The 13,636-nt window shown below is 33.2% G+C and overlaps 1 protein-coding gene across 1 annotated transcript in view; it reads left to right on the top strand.

Moving 5' to 3' along the window:
• The window catches only part of SPRED1 (sprouty related EVH1 domain containing 1), a 110,515-nt gene that overhangs the window by 62,127 nt on the left and 34,752 nt on the right, over window positions 1–13,636 (top strand). Inside the window, exons 3-4 of the mRNA XM_047766762.1 lie at window positions 9,684–9,852; window positions 10,886–10,935. Of these exons, the coding sequence (XP_047622718.1) occupies window positions 9,684–9,852; window positions 10,886–10,935 (219 nt within the window). The remainder of the gene's footprint in view (window positions 1–9,683; window positions 9,853–10,885; window positions 10,936–13,636) is intronic.

Here is a 13,636-nt window from a genome sequence, read left to right as displayed (position 1 = left end):
TTGAGACTGATTCCATCAGAATTTTATGGGCCCTTCTCCAAATAATGCAGACCCAGGTGAGGAAGAAGAGAATTTAGTTTTATTCTGACAATTCAAAGGTCTGACAGCCTGCGGGCACGTGGGAAAGAGTCAGAGGAGTCAGGGAAAGAAGCAGGGGGTAGGTATATTGCCTGTGCCCAAGAATTTTATGTTGTTTAGTGTGGCCCCCAGGAGTTAGAGCAGTATCCTAGTTAGAAGTTCATTGTGACAGTTCTCTCTTTTTTTGTATCTCATCTCACGTTCCCTCATCTCATCCCCTTTGACTGTCTTTTTCTCTGACCCAATCTCTCTCTCTCTTCCCCAGTGTACACACACATCACACACACACTCACACGCTAGCAGTACTGTGTTTGAACTATTTGAAATAAGTCACCTACATCTCACCTTTTACCCTGCAATACTTCAGTGTATTTTTCCTAAGAACAAGAATATTTTCTTACATAATCACAATATAATCATCCTATGTAGGAAATTTGACTTAAATATAGTAATTTAATCTGTAATCCATATTCCAGTTTTGTCAACTGTTCTAATAATGTTCTTATAAAATTTTTATTCTCTCAGTACAAGATCATGTAATATTTAGCTGTCATGTCTTTATTCTCCTTTAATCTGGAGCAGTTCTTCAATCTTTCATGACACAGACATATTTTAAAAATACTAGCTCCCCCTCTTCTGTTAGCTGAACTGTTAATTATTTGAGAAGAAACATTGCCATTATTCCTTGTTACTTTAAAATGTTTTTCTAAAATCCCAGTCAGCTCAGAACACAGCTTTAAACATAGATTTTTTATTAGTAGATAATTAGAAAAATGCATTATTTGATATCAATATAGTTTCATATTTCATAGAATGCCTTGGTGCCCTTTATAAAGGATACTAGTTTTTATATCATCTAGAAAACTAAAGTTCATAATACAAGGCAACTATTTGAGATACCAATTATTGATTTTTGGTTATCAAGTAATTTAATTTGAATTTTGAAATTTTACTTGTTTTTTTTCCCCTGGATTCAAAGGTGTTTCAGAAAGTTACTAAGTTTTTTTTTTATGTCTAGTTACCAGTTACACTACATCTTAGATAATACTTTTTGTAAACATGTAATTATCTTCTTGTTAAGGTAGCATCTATAATACAGTTACATAGTAGTTTGAAAGTACCTATTTAATTTTACTCTGCTCTCCCAAATTATTAGTTGTTACTAGTGAAACAGAAATGTACTTATACCCATTTTTGGCCTGGTCTATTTTAAATGCTTCTGGCTAACAGTCCAGTAATTTGCTCTGTATTTCCCCAAATAACTTGGAATATATCTTTAGAAGTTTTAGTTATTTAGTGACCATGGCATTTACCCCCCATTTTTCTCTATAAAATACCCTAGAATTTCTTTCAGAAGAAGGAAAAAGTTGGAGATGATGTTTTTACTGTCTTTAGAATCAATTAAACTTAAGCTCTCAGAAACTATTCACAAGCCCTCTTAGGTCCAGAGTACCTATATTTATCATTCAAACTCCTCCCCGACCCATACTCAAAAAAGTAAATACTGACCTCCCGGCCTTTCATAGCAAATGTTCTATTATGGGCTAGTGGCATCACCTTGTGACCAGCATCACCATTGCTACTAATATATATTGAAGATCTGCTGTGTGTCAGACACTATTTGAGTACTCAGTATGTAGTACCCTCTTTAATTCTCAAAAGTCAGATGAATAATGAGTGATGGAGACTGGATGGGACCCAGTTAATCTAAGCTGCAAAACCCAAAAGCTTAATTAAATTCTTATACTTCTACTAACATTTTTCTTCTTGGAAAGTGTATGTATGTATACTGCTCTAGCTCCTTTTGGCGGGGGTGGGGGGGGTGCTGTGCCTGCAGCATGCAAAAAATTCCCAGGCCAGGGCTCGTACCTGAACACAGCAGTAACAATGCTACTAGCTCTCTAACCTCTAGGCCACCAGGGAACCCTTATTCTCTTGTATCGGAATCATTTAATTTTGGAATTTTTTTTTAATCATGTGAAGAATATCCATTCTCATTAACTATTTTTCTCCTTTTCCTTTGTTTTAACTCAGCCTGGTACTATAGGGAAACCACTTCTCTTCCCCTTCTCTCTTCATCTATATCATATTTTAATATATTTATGGTAACAGTAGTTTTGCTTTTCTTAAATTCACAGTTCACCTGTTCATTTCTTTGTCTTTTCTTAATATTATTTTAACCTTAATAGAAGAAAGAAAAAAAAAACCCTTGTTATCTTTGTCTTATGTTGAAACAGAAGAAAGGCTGGGGGAAAAATGTAATTGTAAGGTATACATGTAAGGATAACCTGACCCCCTTGCTGTACAGTGGGAAAAAAAATAATAATAAATAATTAAAAAAAAAAGACTTTTAAGTTCTTATTAAAATATTCATGGTTCCAAAAGGATTTCTCTAGCTAGAAAAGACTTGGGTGTCTTAACCAACTTAGATCTATTTAAATACATATTAAAAGTACAAAGCTGTTTTACCAAATACCCTTACATAGTTGTATTTTTTTCTTTCATTATAGTTCCCTTCCTAAAGCTGATTCTTGCTAGTCATTTTGTAGCAGTTTTGTTCTACTCAAACCATGTCAGGTCCCTTGGTATGTAAAAGTCTGATTTTTTTTTTCAGATGCAGTCAGCATAAAAACAATTAAGTGCTTTTGAATTTGTTTCTTTAGTTTTAGTTATAATTTTTCATTATACTTTAGTTTATAATAAATGATGATTCTTTTCTAATCTGAATACATGTGTAGATGATCAAAAGTTCAAGTTCTAGTAATGATTCTAAAACATGATTTTTAAATTTCTTCTTTGTTAACTAGCCATGTCTTCATGGATCCATTAGGGGTTATGGGTATCAAGTTGCTTTGGCAATATATCCTTTTGTAGTTATTCTTATCAAGTCACTATTACATTTAATATTCATTTATAGATGTTATTTAAGCTCAATCTTTTCTGCTTATTAATTTAATATGATCTGTCTTCTTTTGGTGGAAATAAGGACAGGGCCACCGATCTTTCAGTTTATAAATGTCATTGACCATTACTATGGAGATCTGATGAAATTCATGTACTTCCACAACTCTTTCACCCCAGAAAGAAATATACTTAAGTAATGATTAGACTCAGATGTGTTTCGAGTTTAACAACTGTATACAGAATATTCTTACAATTATATTTTTAATGGCTTCTGGCAATGCTTTTAGGATAGCTTTGACAGAGCTTCAAATTATTCATTTCATTTTTACTGGATCTTCGGTTAGAGTGAGTGCAGGTCATGTATTCTGGGAGGGTTGTAACCACTTCACCCTGTGGAATACCTGTTACTTTATTGAATTGGTAATTAATAGGTAGAACTTCCTGTTGGCCAGAAATAATTCATAGGATTACCTTATTTTTCCTACAGCATAAATAATTTATGTGATATTGTTAGATTTGTTTATTGTAATCTCTTGACAAAAATATAATTGACATTTTTTTTACAGTTTTTTATACCAATCAAGAATATGATAAACATTGAACTCTGCTTCCTGTATGTCTATTATAATTAATATCACTGTGATCTTAGGATACAGAATTAATACAGTGAAAACTGCAGTAAACTTAAGTCAGGAAACACTTTTCTGATGTAGTTGAGGAGGAGCAGTGGAAGTGGGAGGCAGCAGAATTCACTAGTTTTTAAGAATCCTAGCCCTTAAAATTATTTTTATATTTCAGGAAGCAGATTTTATATTGATCACATGGTGGGTAAAAGTCTTTGTTTTTTTAGTTTGAGATGGACAGTTAATCTCTGTCACTTAATAAAAGTATGATTTATGTTGTCCTTAATGTGATAAGAGTGCATTTATTTTTTTGATGCTATATAAAGTCCGAAGCAAAACAATTTCTAATATATTGTGTGATTTAGATAAGAAATTGTTATACTTTGGATATGGAAGCTTTTTTTTTTTCTTTTTAGGGCCGCACTAGTGGCATGTGGGGGTTCCCAGGCTAGGGGTCGAATCGGAGCTGTAGCCACCAGCCTACACCACAGCCACAGCAACACCAGATCCGAGCCGAGTCTGCGACTTTCACCACAGCACTCGGCAACACCGCATCCTTAACCCACTGAGAGAGGCCAGGGATCGAACTCGCAACCTCATGGTTGCTAGTTGGATTTGCTCCCACTGTGCCACAATGGGAGTTCCTGGATATGGAAGCTTTAATAATTATATAAATGCCAAGTGACATAATGTTCTAGGAAGTGTATTTATAATATTATCTGTAAAGATGGTGAATGGTTTTGTCAATAAATTACCTGCTTTCTTTGTTTTCATTACCTATTCCTAAATTCAAATAGCTGCTATCTTAATAGCCTATTCCTAAATAATAGCTATTTTTAAGGTACATTAAATATATAATATAAATAGTAAAACATATTTTATTTCCTAATGTTTTTTAGATAAAAGTAACATAAATTGACATCTTCTACATAATTAGTTGGCATGTTGTTTTGTACCAGTTGGTATGGTGTGTAACCTCAATATTTATGTGACTTTTAGGTGGAACACATTCTTGCATAGGTACTTATATGAGTCAGAGAGCTAGTTCATTATCCTTACAATTTCCTCAGTGTATTTTAAAGCTCATTTTTAAAACTTACCTTTCTGTGCATTTTGGGAGCCTCTGAAATACAGACACCATTTCTAAATAAGTGGTATAGAGAAGTGTAGACCATGTTAAAATTTTATTTATCTAAAAGATAATAGTTGGGAAACAACTTTGGGAAGTTTAAGAGAGGAGTTAATTCAAGAAATTTTCATGCATAAAAAAATTATTTTAGTGACTAAAGGACCAAACCCATTTTTTTATGTCCTATTTTTTTAACAATTGCAATTTAGCAGTTTTTTTAAAATACATAATATCATTATCCCTCTGTTTATGAATATAGTAAATATGTTGCAGCAATCCATAATACTGATTTTAATTTCTTCTATCTCAGAACTTAATTATGAGTTGTATTATTATTACTGCAAAATGGAGGTTGTGATAAATATTAAGTCTTTGTAAAATGCAAAAGTACTATCAACGCTGCCTCTAAACAAGCAGGGCATTATTTTGTTACCTTCTTGGTTACTTTTTGCAGAATCAACAAGATCATCATACTCAGTGATATACTGGTAAAGGTTTAAGAATCAGCTTTTGGTGAAGTTGGGGCAGGATGGGCAAAGGTTTATATAGTATTTCCACACTCCCACAATAGCTGTTTTTAATCAATATAACATCACTGCATGTGGAGTTGGGAAGAAGTGATCAGTGGTACACCATTATTTTTTCTTTTGTTACTTTGCCTTTGGTGTCCTATCCAAGAAAACATTGACAAATCCACTGTCATGAAGCTTTTGTCCTATGTTTTCTCCTAAGAGTTTTATTGTTTAGGTCTTATTTAGGCCATTGATCTATTTTGAAGTAATATTTGCATATGGGGTCTAACTTCATTCTTTTGTAAGTGAATATTCAGTTTCCAGTACCATTTGTTGAAAAGGCTCATTTTCTTCCACTGAATGGTCTTGGCACTGCAGTCAAATATGTTGAGGTAGTTTCCTTCTAGACATTATTTTTTGGATATTTTTATCATGAAAAGATGTTGAATTTTGTTAACTGCTTTTTCAGTCGAGATGATCATATGGATTTTTCCTCCTTTGTTCTGTTCATGTAGGATATACATTGATCAGTTTTCATATGTTTAACCATCCTTGCATTCCAGGAATAAATCCTTTTTGGTCATAGTGTGTATAACCTTTTGAATATGCTGCTAAAGTTTGATTTATAAGTATTTGTTGAGGATTTTTTGCATCATTGTTTGTAAAGGATATTGATCTATGGTTTTCTTATAGTGTCTTTGGCTTTGGTATCAGGGTAGTGCTGGCCTTGTAGGATGAGTTAGAAAGTGTTGACTCCTTCATTTTGGGGAACAGTTTGAAATATTGGTATTAGTTCTTTAAGAGTTAAGTATAATTCAATGGCGAAGCCATCAGGTCCAGGGTTTTCCTTTGTTGAGAGATGCCTAATTACTGATTCATCAATATCTTTACTAGTTTTATATCTATTTAGATTTTCTATTTATTTCTGCCTTAGTCTTGATCTGTTTTAGATTTGCAGGAATTTGTCCATTAAATCTAGGTTATCTGATTTGTTGGTTCATAGTACTCTCTTAAATTCCTTTTTATTTCTATAGAATTGATGGTAATGTCTCTGTTTTCACTTCTGATTTTTGTAGTTTGCATCTTCTCTTTCTTCTCAGTTCATCTAGGTAAAGATTTGTCCATTTTTTAACTCTAAGAACCAACTTTTGGATTCATTGATTTTTCTGTACTATTTTTCTGTTCTCTGTTTTATCTCTGTTCTCATCTCTACTATTTCTTTTCTTCTGCTAGGTTTGCATTTAGTTCTTTACTAGTCCCTTAAATCGTAAAGTTGCATTGTTGATTTAAGATCTTTCTCTTTTTTGAGGCAAGCGTTTATTTATATCTATGCATGTTACTCTTAGTACTGCTTCACCGGGCCCCATAAATTTTGGTATGTTGTGTTTTCATCCTCTCAGTATTTTGTAATTTCCCTGTGCTTTCTTCTTTGATTATTTGGTTGTTTAATTCCCAGAATTTTTTGGCTTTGCCAGTTTTCCTTGTGTTACTGATTTTTAACTTCATCTTAGTGTTGTCGGGGAAGATGCTTTTGTATGATATTCAATTTTTTAATATATTGAGATTTATTTCTGGTCTAACATACAGTCTGTGCTGAAAAATGTTCCATGTGCACTTCAGAAGAATGTGTGTTCTTTTCTTGAGTAGTGTTTTGTATATGTCTGTTTGGTCTAGTTGGTTTATTGTATTAGATTTTCTATTTCTTTTTCTTCTCGCTGGTTCTTCTGTTGATTATTGTCACCAGGGTATTGAAGTCTTTCATCTGTTACTCTAGAAACATCTATTTCTACCTTCGGTTTTATCAGTTTTTGCTTTATATATTTTGATGGGATGTTGTTACATACATGTTTATTATTATCTTTTTGCCCTGTTGAACCATTTGCTAATATATGATATCCTTCTTGGAATGTCGTTTTTGATTTAAAATCTTTTTTTGTCTGATGTTAGTATAGCCACCTCTGCTGTCTTTTGGTTGCTCTTTGCATGGAATGCCTTTTCCCATACTTTCACTTCCAACCTGTTTGTGTCTTTGTTAGGGTTAGGGTTCTATTATCTGTTCTGCCAATCTCTGTCATTTGATTGAACAGTTAAATACATTGACATTTAAAATAATTAGTGATAAGTAGAGATTTCTGTCATTTTGCTATTTTTTTATGGCTCTAATTGCTTTTTCTCCCTCATATCCTACATTCTTATCTTCTTTTGTGTTTAGTTGATTATATCAAAATATTTGAATTACTTTCTAATTTCCTTTTATTTATATTCTGTAGCTTTTTATTTGTGGTTACCATGGAGGTTACATGTAAAATCCTAAAGTTATAGCACTCTAATTGGAATTTATATTAGCCTAACTTCAATAACATACAAAATCTTTGCTCTTTAACAGCTTCGATGTGGTTGATGTCATAAAATCACATCTGTTTACATTATTTGTCCAGAAACATAAATGAATACTTCTTTTAAACGTATTAGTCGAAAATTTTGAAGTTAAAATACAAAGTTACAGCAATAATTAGTTTTTATGCTGATAAATTTTGTCTTCAAATGTATTAGTCTTAAATTTTATAGAAAACTAAAAATGCAGTTTGAGACAAATGTTAAAATAACAAGTGCTTTTATAATTGCCTGTGTATTTACCATTTTTTCTTCATATGGCTTCAGGTTACTTCCTAGTGTCATTTTATTTCACCTTGTAGCTCTCCCTTGTGCATTTTTTTTTGTAGGGCACATCTTGTCGGATCAGTCTCCCTTAGCTTTTGTTTATCTGGAAATGCCTTAATTTCTTCCTTACTTTGGAAGAATGGTTTTGCCAGATACATGGTGCTTGGTTGACAGTTTTTTTCTTTTTAGCACTTTGAATATATCTGTCCACTGTCTTTTGGCCTCCAAGTTTCTGAAGAGAAACCTGCTAGTGTTCTTGTTAAAGATTCCTTTTATGTGACAATTCACTTCTCTTTCACTGCTTTCAAGATTCTCTCTCTGTGGCTTTTGTTGAGTTTATCTTACTCAGTTCATTGAGCTTCTTGGATATTTATATTCATGTCTTCATAAAATTTGGGAACTTTACAACTGTTATTTCTTCACATATTCTCTCAGCCCCCCCTTTTTTTCCTTTCTGTTTCTCAGACTCTAACTTCTGTTGTCCTGTCTTCAAGTTCACTGATTGTTTTTTTGCCTGCTCAAATCTGCTTTTGAATCCCTCCAGTGAGTTCTTTCATTTTACTTATTTACTTTTCAGCTCTAGAATTTCTTTTTAGTTTCTTGAGTTTTCTCTTTGATATTTTCCGTTTTATTCATACATCGTGGGGTGTTTTTTTTTTTTTTTTTCCTTTCTCCATGTCTTCATTTAGTTCTTTGAGCATCTGTACAAATTGTTTTCAGTCTTTGGCAGATCTGCCATTGAGTCTTTTTCAGGGGCATTTTCTGTTTATTTTTTTCCTCTCAGTAGGTGATACTTTGCTGTTTCTTTTGATGCTTTGGGATTTTTCTATTGAGCAGTGGACATTTAAATAATAATACAGTATCTTTGGAAATCAGATTGTCCTCTTTCCCTGCAGTTTCCTATTTTTGTTATTATTTTTTGGTTTTGATTGCTGTAGGTTGTGTGTATACCAAGGATCAACCTAAGTTGTAAACTTAAGTTCTTCTCATGTCCTTTCTGAGCCTTTCCCTGAGTATGTATAGTCACTTTCTTATTTTTCCGCGTACCTGTAGTTGTTTTTGAACGTCCTAGTCTTTATTGTTTCTCTCCCCAAATGGGAACAAAATGATAAATGACCAATAGAAAAAGGAGGTAGCTCTAAAATACCTTGGAAGTCATTTCATTTTGATGAGGAGGAGCTTGGAGTAATGAGGGAAAGATACAACAATGAAGGGCAAGGAGCTGCTCTCCTCTTAGCCTGCACCTCTGTGATCAGAGCACAGATCCCTGGTACTTGGAGGATAAGGTCCTTTTTACCCACCTTGGCTCCTATAATTTGTGTGCAAGCTATGCCAGGAATAGGTGCATAGCTCTCTGCCCTATGGCTTGGAGTGGGAGATGAGGCAGTGCTGCTGCTGTGCAAATAGTGTAAATTGATAAAAAGAACTGCAGTTAAAGTCCATGGTGTCCCCTGTAAGCTATATGGCTTCAGTAGACTAGAGTTCCAACATAGTTATATTATACAGATTCTGCCAGTGCAGTTTTATCTAGGTAAAGAAGTTCCTGGTGCTTCTTACTCTGCCATCTTCCCAGTATCTTCTTTAATTCCATTTAATTTCTATATTGAGCGACCTTGTGAGTAGATTAAGTAGCAAGACCTCTGTACTGACAGAGTGAGGAAGGAAATACTTTTATTAAAATACAATAGCTCTTTTCTCACTTAACTTTGTATTTAAGAGCTACATTAGATGCATTTGATATATGTATAGTAATTTTTGGCATTTACCTTTTGGCAGGTGGTTTTGGAATGTATGCTTAAAAAAGACCTCATTTACAATAAGGTCACTCCAACATTTCACCACTGGAAGATTGATGACAAGAAATTTGGCCTTACCTTCCAAAGTCCTGCTGATGCTAGGGCTTTTGATAGAGGCATTCGAAGAGCTATAGAGGATATTTCTCAAGGTAGGTTTTTTTTGTTGTTTTTTTGTTTTGTTTTGTTTTTTTACTGTTCTCTTAATTTATCAGTTATATATAGTAGAAGTGACTTCAAGCAAATGAACTTTTGTAATATGATATCAGGCTTTGAAAGAAGGTAAAACAATGGGCTCCTTATCTGTTTTATATTTGTCACATCACAGTATATACCAATTAGTGTATATTCTCTTGATGAGCCCATCAATGGCAGCCTTTAAATAATTCCAAAGTTTTAAAATCAGGGCTTGAAGAAGAGGGGAGCAGTCAGGCAGAACTTTGAAAATCATGTGTATGTGTGTGTGTGTTACTCATATTCTTGTTTTAGTAATGGTGAAGAGAATATTTTAATAATCATGTATGTAGATTCTGTTCTGTAGCAAAACCTTTCTTTATCGAATTTCATTATTAAAGATTGGCAGAGACTGTAATCCTGTCTATCTCTTTGAATATCTTACCAATTTGTTAAGATCATTAACTCTAAAACTTGCAGGTTTAAATGAGAGGAAGAATATTTCCATGTAAGACTGGCCTCTGCGTAACTAAATAAAAAGAAATCACATTAAAACACACCCCCACAAGAAGTCCTAACTAAGATTTTACTTGTTTTTCTAATTAAGAAGAAAAATCATCTTCTTAATTAGAAAGAGAAAAATAAAAATTGAATAAATCATGTGGGCATCACCTAAACACTAGAGGAGTATGGTACATATGTAATCTACCTATCAGATTGAATATTTCAAAGAAGTCAGGGGCTGGGCTTACTAGGGATAGCGCACTTTCACAGAAAACATCTCCTAAGTAACTGGAAATTTATCTATAGATGAGGAAAACAATCACTTTATTCTCTATTCTTGTAATAAAGGGACAGGTATGAGTGGCAAACATCTGACTGGTTGCCGAGCAGTCCAGAATGATCTCTGATCAGTCTTTTACAATGTCATGATGATATTATCAATTTGTCAGTAATATTAACATCTAAGATAAAGATTCTATGCTTAATTAATTTTACCTGTTTTCTTAGGGTGCCCATCATTTAAAAATGAAGCTGAAGGAACAGAAGACAACTTACAAGTAAGTAGTTTGCCTTAAAAAGAATTTCTAAACATAAAGGATGTGGAGGAAATCATTATCCCTAATATAATAAATATTTTATATAAAGTCTTACGGACATTTTAAGACACTGTCAGGAAATACAGAAGAACAGAACCAGTAGAATGTGTGTATGTATATATACTTATTGGCTTGTGTGATTGTGGGGCCGGCAAGTCCAAAATCCACAGGATAGGCAGGTAAGCATGTGTTCTGGAAGTTCTGGCAGAAGTTGATGTTTTGGTCTTAAGTCAGAGGGTAGTCTCAAGACACACTTCCTTCCTCTTTGAGGGACCTCAGTCTTTTAAGTCTTTTTATAATGAGGCCTGCCCAGTTTATGACTTAGTTAAGTTGTCACTTGCCACTTGACACCATGGCCTAGCCAAGTTAACAGGTAAAATTAATCATCACAGATACCCCATCCCATAGGCAATGTACTTCTATTACACAGTCATAGAAGAGTAATTGCAGGTTGGTAATAATCATTTGGACATCATCTGTTTTGGACATCCTTTTGTTTTATCTCATTGGTAATCATCATGTAGTATAAATTAACATTTTTTAGTTACCAAATGACCAAAGATTTTAAAATTAGTGTTACCCAGACTTTGTACATGAGCTTATTTAACATATTGATGCTCTACTAGGGAAAATACAGATTAGTAGATTTTTTTTTTTTTTTTTAGAAAAAAAGTTTGGTAATACCTATTTAAAAGCCTTAAAAATAGAAACATTCATGCTTGTTGATCCAGTGAATCAATTTAAGGAAATAATAAAAACAGATAGTAATTATATAGTGTTGTCATCCATTATTACTCAGCTAAAATGTTAAATTTTGTTGGTTTGCTTATAGGTTGTGGAATTCTGAGTTAATGACTTTCTCTTTAGTACTTTTAACATCCTAAAGTATTGATATTTTTAGGATAATAGTGAAAGAACCCAAATTTGTATGTATACCTTATATTACTAATGAATTATTCATATTATTGTAAAAAGTTATGGCCTAAAAACATGGCAAAATGTTTTATGTACCTTTATGAGGAAATAGACTATGTTATTTCTGGAAATTTGGGAATTGTAAAAAAGTTCAAAGTATGAAACATAAATATGCTGTCATCAATGATAACCATCATGCATATTTTTAAATACGGCCTTTAGGTTTTTTCTCTACAAATACATGGGTACACATGTGTGTTATTATGATATAATACTAGAGTATTTTTTCCTCACTGAAATACATAATATTTTCTTTATCTTAAATATTGTTTCAAGTTTACCGTTTTTTAATCCATTTGTGTCTGTGTAATTTGTTTTCAATAGATATATCCTAATTACCAATGCCCTTATTGTACATTTAAGATTCTTTGTGTTTTAATATATGAATCTGTTTATTTTTTGATAGTTATTAAAAATACAGTGAGTTTCAATTAATTAGATATAAGAAATAAGTAATAAAATGAAAAATATATTTTTTAGTTAAGTGTTTTCAGAAGTTCTATTTTGTTCTGGTATTAATGAAAATATGGAAATACTGGGCTGGAAAGGGGGAAACCATTTTTATTTTTTTTATTTTATTTATTTTTTTAGAGCCTCATGTGTGGCATATGGAGCTTCCCAGGCTAGGGGTCAAATCGGAGCTCTAGCCACAACAATGTAGGATTCAAGCCACATCTGCAGCCTGCAACCACAGCTCATGGCAATGCTGGATACTTAGCTCACTGAGCAAGGACAGGGATTTAACCTATATCCTCATGAATACTAGTTGGGTTTGTTACTGGTGAACCACAACGAGAGCTCCAGGAAACTTTCTGAATTACTCCTTATGAAGAAAGTAAATTTGGTTAAAATTCAACTTAAAAAAGTAGAGTTTTTTAACATCCTACTTTAGTTTTACTTCATTTCTGTATATAACATTGTATAGGAGAAAGACTTCTGCAGGACATAATTATTTGCAAGACTTTGTGCATATAGCAATCAATGAATTTTGTAAAAACCGTGTTTTCATAATCATGTTTACTTCTAGTACCATATATATCAGGCCTTGGTATGGAGTAAAAGAGAAGATTTGAATGAAGAATAATGAATTTATCACAGAGGCAAACAAAGTAGTAAAAATTTATAAATAAAAAGGAGGAGGCTAGTAAAGAGAATTGTTTTGTAACCAAGCAGCAGTTATATAACCAAGTTATTCTATTGTTAGCTCCTTGGGATTTCGACTTAATGGTAAGGTCTGTCCACTGCCCTCAGTCCAACAAGTTAAACACACACTTAAAGGAGTTATTTATATTTTAGATTTGTGAGCCCCTAAAGCACTTGCTTGGTTTTAATTTTCATAATAAAATAGAAAATGTACATTGTCACTGGAGACTCTAAAATAGGCTTCCATTTATTTATTTATTTATTTTAGTGCCACCCACAGGTGTGGCATATGGGAAGTTCACAGGCTAGGAGTTGAGTTGGAGCTACAGCTGCTGGACTACACCACAGCCATAGCAGCACCAAATCTGAGCTGTCTGTGACCTAAACCACTCCACAGCTCAAGGCAGTGCTGGATCTTTAACCCACTGAGTGAGGCCAGGGATTGAACCCTCATCCTCATTGATACTATTGGGTTCATTTCTGCTGAGCTACAACAGGAACTCCTAGGAGTCCATTTAAGTGTAACTGCACTAAGATCATTTTT

Source organism: Phacochoerus africanus, chromosome 2 (assembly GCF_016906955.1).
Source record: "Phacochoerus africanus isolate WHEZ1 chromosome 2, ROS_Pafr_v1, whole genome shotgun sequence".
NCBI lineage: Eukaryota > Metazoa > Chordata > Mammalia > Artiodactyla > Suidae > Phacochoerus > Phacochoerus africanus.
Note: the sequence above shows the minus strand (reverse complement) of the source record. Positions and strands in the feature narration are given on the sequence as shown.